The following is a 5,873-nucleotide window of genomic DNA, read 5'->3' on the forward strand; positions in this document are numbered from 1 at the left end:
GCGCCGCGCCCGAGCCGCCGCAGGAGGAAGGTGCTGCTGGAGGATGCGCTGCGGCGCCAGGGGCCCGGCTCGCAGAACGTGACAGCCTCGCCGGCCCCCTCCCCTACCCCGCTGCGGCCCGCGGGGGCACCGAGCCCGCTGCCTCGGGAGGCGCCATGTCCAAGATGCCGGCCAAGAAAAAGAGCTGCTTCCAGATCACCAGCGTGACCACGGCGCAGGTGGCCAGCAGCATCACGGAGGACACGGAGAGCCTGGATGACCCCGACGAGTCCCGCACCGAGGACGTCTCCTCCGAGATCTTCGACGTGTCGCGGGCCACTGACTATGGTCCTGAGGATGTGTGTGAGCGGAGCTCTTCTGAGGAGACCCTCAACAATGTGGGTGAGGCTGAGACTCCTGGGACGGTGTCCCCCAACCTCCCCCCGGACGGGCAGCTGGTGGCCTCAGCCCCGGGAGGGGCAGCAGCTGCCAATGGGGGGGCTGTGCCCAAAAGCACTGCGGTGCCCCCAGTGGCCCTGGCCCCAGTGGCAGGGGGCAGCAGTGTCCAGGTTCTGTCCTCTGCAGCAGGAGCTGCTGCTCCTGGGACCGTGGCAGCAGCCGTGTGTAGTTCGCGCTTCAGGGTGATCAAGCTGGACCATGGCACAGGGGAGCCCTATAGGCGGGGCCGATGGACGTGTATGGAATATTACGACCGGGACTCGGACAGTGGTGGTGTCCTGGCTAGGACTGGAGATTGCATTAGACACAGCAGCACCTTTGATCAGGCTGCTCAAGAAAGGGACAGTGGGCTGGGTGCCACGGGAGGCTCTGTAGTGGTCTCAGCCGTGCCATCCTCAGCACACGGCTCTGAGTCTATAGCTGACAGCTCCCTTACTGCTGTGTCACAGCTGCTCCAGACAGAGAAAATGAACCAGCCCTCTCCACAGCAACCTAATTTTGTCATTGGGCAGCAGCAGCAGCCTGTAGGCGGGGCCATGCCACAAAGTACTGCTCAGCCCATGTATTCTGGGGCTCCAGTAGCAAGTCAGCAAATGCTGGTGCCGCCGCAGCAATCCCAGCCGCAGGTAAATGCACAGAGCGTTGTACAGGCTGGAACCAATGGGAAAGGCATGCCACCTCCGAATGTAACGATCACCCAGCCTAGCCTGACCGTACCGCAGCAGCAGGTGCAGCCAGCAAATGTCCCTGTGAGTCAGCCTCAGCAATTTGCTTATTCTCAACCCCAGATTCCTTCAGTACATCTACTGCCGACACAGCCTTCTGGCCAGGCAGAATACATGCAACACATGACAGTTATACAGTCTCAAGGAACTATCCCACAAGCTACTACAAGCTCTGTTCCAAGTACTGGGGCTTCCAGCCTTCCTGTGGGCCAGGTGGCTGCCCAGAATCCCTCACCAGTGGGAGCACCAATGATGGGCATTTCGCCACAGCCTGGTGAAGCAGTGGGACAGGGATCAGGATTAATGCAGAGTGGCCAGGCACCTCCTAGTCAGACAGCCATTCCCCAGCAAGGAGGTGTGGTGCAGCAAAGCATTGGACCTACAGGGATTGTGCAACAGAAATCTATGACTCAGCATCAAATGGGTGGAAGTAGTCAAGTGTCTGGAATGCCTAGTGCTCCTCATACCATAGTCTCTGGAGTTCAGAACGTGCCTGCAGTTGTGCCCGGTACAAGTGTGCCTAGTGTGTCTACCACTTCTGTTACTATGCCAAATGTCCCTGTTACTCTAGTTCAGTCACAACTGACCAGCCATACATCTGTAAGTAGGAGTACCAGTGTTGTCCAACAACATGTTGGACATTCAGTAATGCAAGGCACATCTAATGTACCTACAAATCTGCCACAGTCTAATATTGGACAGTTTCAGACTCAAACGCAAACCTTAGCAGGTCAAATTGATGATACTAGAAGAAAATCAGAACCCCTACCTCAGCCACCACTTTCTCTCATTGCTGAAAATAAGCCTCACGTGAAGCCTCCCGTTCCGGACACTTTAACGAATCCTCTTCACTTACCTGCAAGTACTCCTATGAACAGTTTTGCCAGCTCTGTATTTGGCATATCTATTCCCGTTGATGGTGATGAAGACAGGTATGAACCATTTTATTACAACTTCAAAATTATTATCCTCTATTAATAATAATTTAAAAAGCTTAATGATCCTTTTGTATCAGGATTGCAGATAACACTTACTGAAGAATGGTTGTGAGGGTTAAGATTATTATGGAACACCAGAAAAAAAGTAGATAAACAGCGAAGCTCATATGGATTCCTCTGAAATTGCTAGTCTTACATTTATGAATCTGAGGAACCCATGTTAGAGAGAAAATCTTGTGCCCAAATAATACCTGTTTCCAAGTAGGAGATGACTTGTCCTAAATTTTAGGTTATATGCAGCATGTATGTAAAGAAGTAACTCTTACTTTTTCCTCTTCTGCTTCCACTGTCTCCCCCTTAGTGCCCACCCCCTTTCAAATGTTAAATCAGGTGAATGGTTTATCTAAATATCAAAATTACTAGACTGCAGTATAACTCTTGGTTATGTTGAAAAGATGGTGAAGCATCTTCTTAAATTAACTCTGCATTTGTCCGTTGTGAGGTTAAATAATGCCAACCAACTAAAAAAAAAAAAAGTCACAAACTTCAACTGTAATGGTAGTTTAAATCACTAGATGGAATATCTTCATTTTGAAGTATTCCTCTTGTATGTAGTATAGTTGAGATGTTCCAAGTTCCCTTGATGTGGCAATTCTCTAAATGGAATGAAAATGATGACCCTTTCCTTTTTGGCATTGCCACACATGGGGGATCTTTTGGTTTGTTTTTTTTCATTGATACGCATGTAAGTCCAGAAATAATGAGAATGGACTTTCTCAGTTAGGAACTGCCAGATGCTTATTGCTTTTAGGAAAATGTTAAAATAGGAAACCATTAACAAATGTCCTGTGTGAATTGAAAGAATTAGGACTTATTTTGATTGCAGATGGACTTTTAGAATCTTGACTGGTATTATTGCTGGATGAGTGAATAATCTGGGGCCTAAACTAGTAAAAATGTGCTCGGATTTGAAGAGAGTTTTCAGAGAAAGTAATGTTCCAAGCATTGAAAATACTCTTGGAGAATCTTGCATTATTAGCTTACTTTATATCATATACAACTTCTGACATACATTTCTGCCTTTTCCACAATTATGTGAAATATGCTTATTGTTTCTTTGAAAATAGGAATAACCTTGTCATGGTAGCTAATATTTTGATATTCAAAGACCTGTCATGTAACTTTCACATTCCTTGGAAACGTAAAAGTCTAGTTTACTCAAACTACTTCTGTTTAAACTTGTTGCAAATGAGCAGGGAAGTACAATGTGAACTTGCTATGTATCTCATGAGGTCTAAATTTGTAAACCAAAATATGTTAGGTTTGATTCCACTAGGACTTGTCATAGTTCTTGCCTTTAATGATGTGTCTCTCTAGTATTTGGCTTCCCCTGTTGGAAGGTTGAGGTTTGCTTACTATTTTACAGAAACTCAGTGTTAAATGTGAAATTACTACCTGCATATGATCTGATATCCCATGGAAATTACAGTAAGAGTTTGGAGTACTGGTAATAAATGAGAGACTAATTGGATAATGGCTACAACACTTTGGGTATTCAAAATTATAATTTGTTCTCTGTTAATAAAAACTGGAAGTTATTAGATCCCTAATAGCTTACCTCAGAAGATTATTTTTATAGGTATCTTTACAGTGACTGTTCAGGCTTAAAATATGTCAGGCTTTTGCAAGGCCTTGTGTCTGGACATTCTCTTGCTAGTCTTGTATTGGAGTCTTGTATTAGGATGCTTCTTCTAATTCAACAACTCCATGATTTGTCTCTGGAAACATTAGAAATATTTCTGTCTTCCAGAACTACAGCAGTAGTAGTGTAGACTTATTCCATTCATAGTTTTGTTTTTAAAGTAAAAAAGTACTGTTGTCAGAAATAGGTAGTGACTTTGCAGCTGTATTTTGAATTCCTGCCTTAATTGTGATTTCTACTGTCCTGTAGCGTACCCCAAATCCTGTTTCTCAAGATCCCTATACTTTTCAGTGATAGGCTTCTACTGGGTGTGACATCCAAGTACAGTAAATGGCTGTTATACTGCACAGACTAAAGAAACACTGTATGTATGTAAGAGAGCTGTTTGGTGTGTGTGTGCGGTTTTTTTTTTGGGGGGGGGGTTCCAGGGATAAGTATAGGATGTCCCTCTGAGTCCATCTTTTCTTTCAGCTGTTTGAAGTTCTCTTCCTTCTTACTTTATAGAGTATAAACCAAAGCTCCATTTCCCCAAATAATTATACGTGGAGTGGGATGCGAGTGAGGCTCTGTGTAAAAAATCTTCCCAAATGGAATACCTTGCAGGGCTGAGGTGTAAGAAAGTAATTGACCTACACAACTTGGTTCCCTACATGAAGCACTTGAAGGTATATGGTTGGTAATGCAAGGTTACCGTAACTGGGAGAGTACATAAAATGATTCTTATAATCTTCTAATATGATAGAGTTCTGTTTATGGGTGGCACTGCTGTTTCTCTTGTGCTGTCACTTCCCCATTTGCATCTTTTGCACAGTAATAGAGAGCAAGAGACACTTCTTCATAGATTTCATAGACATTAGGGCTGGAAGGGACCTCGGAAGATCATCGAGTCCAGCCCCCTGCCCAAAGGGCAGGAAGTCAGATGGGGTCATAGGATCCCAGCAAGATAAGCATCCAGTTTGCTCTTGAAGGTGTTCAATGAAGGCGCTTGAACCACCTCCGGTGGCAGGCTGTTCCAGACCTTGGGGGCTCGGACAGTAAAGAAATTCTTCCTTATGTCCAGCCTGAAACGATCTTGAAGTAGTTTGTGACCATTCGACCTCGTCATCCCTTGGGGCGCTCTGGTGAACAAATGTTCCCCCCAGATACTGGTGGTCCCCCCTGATAAACTTGTAGGTGGCCATCAGATCACCCCTGAGCCTGCGCTTTTCCAGGCTAAAGAGCCCCAGGGCTCTCAGCCTGTCATCGTAGGGTCTGCTTCCCTGACCTCTGATCATGCGCGTGGCTCTTCTCTGGACTCTCTCAAGCTTCTCCACATCCTTTTTGAATTGTGGAGCCCAAAACTGGACACAGTACTCCAGCTGCGGCCTCACTAAGGCCGAGTACAGGGGGAGAATGACGTCCCGGGATTTTCATCATTTTTTTTTGTTTTTGCAGATTTTTCTTCTGTATTGACTTCAGCAGTTTCAGCTTCTGCCTTTCATTTCAGAACAGTACCTTTTAGCAATAAATACCAATCCATTTTCATCCTGTAATAGCATGAAAAATATTGAACTCACCAGCAGAATAAGCTGTACTGCACAAATGTTTCTTGCTAAGTGGGTACTTTACATAGGTTTTTCACCAGTTCCAAGGGACGCCCCTGCCCATTATGGGACAGGAAGGCCTGGGTGAGGGAGATTCCTTACCCTCCATTAATGCTGACCTCAGGAAGGAACATCTTGAGAGGCTGGACACCTTCAAGTCATTCGACCCTGACAGTTTACACCCCAGGGTACTCAAGGAGCTGGCAAGCATCATAGCCATGCTAGAGGCTGGGCTACAATGCTCGCCAGCTCCTTGAGTACCCTGGGGTGAAGATTGTCAGGGCCGGCTGACTTGAAGGTATCCAGCTTCTCAAGATGTTCCTTCAGAAAGTCAGCATTAATGGAGGGCAGGGGATCACCCTCACCCGGACTTCCCGGCCCTGTAGCGGGCATGGGCGTCCCATGGGGCTGATGAATGACGCAAAGTACCTATTTAATAGGTTGGCTTTTTCCTGGGCGTCAGTTGTCAGTTGCCCTATCTGGTTCA

General features: G+C 46.3%; 1 protein-coding gene across 1 annotated transcript in view; it reads left to right on the forward strand.

Moving 5' to 3' along the window:
* The first annotated feature begins 6 nt into the window (after positions 1–6).
* Positions 7–5,873, forward strand: part of TSC22D2 (TSC22 domain family member 2) — a 44,889-nt gene continuing 39,022 nt past the window's right edge. The window contains exon 1 of the mRNA XM_014526256.2: positions 7–2,095. Coding sequence (XP_014381742.1) covers positions 156–2,095 — 1,940 coding nt within the window. The 5' untranslated portion in view covers positions 7–155. The remainder of the gene's footprint in view (positions 2,096–5,873) is intronic.

This window comes from Alligator sinensis, unplaced genomic scaffold, assembly GCF_000455745.1.
Source record: "Alligator sinensis unplaced genomic scaffold, ASM45574v1 scaffold1009_1, whole genome shotgun sequence".
Lineage (NCBI taxonomy): Eukaryota > Metazoa > Chordata > Crocodylia > Alligatoridae > Alligator > Alligator sinensis.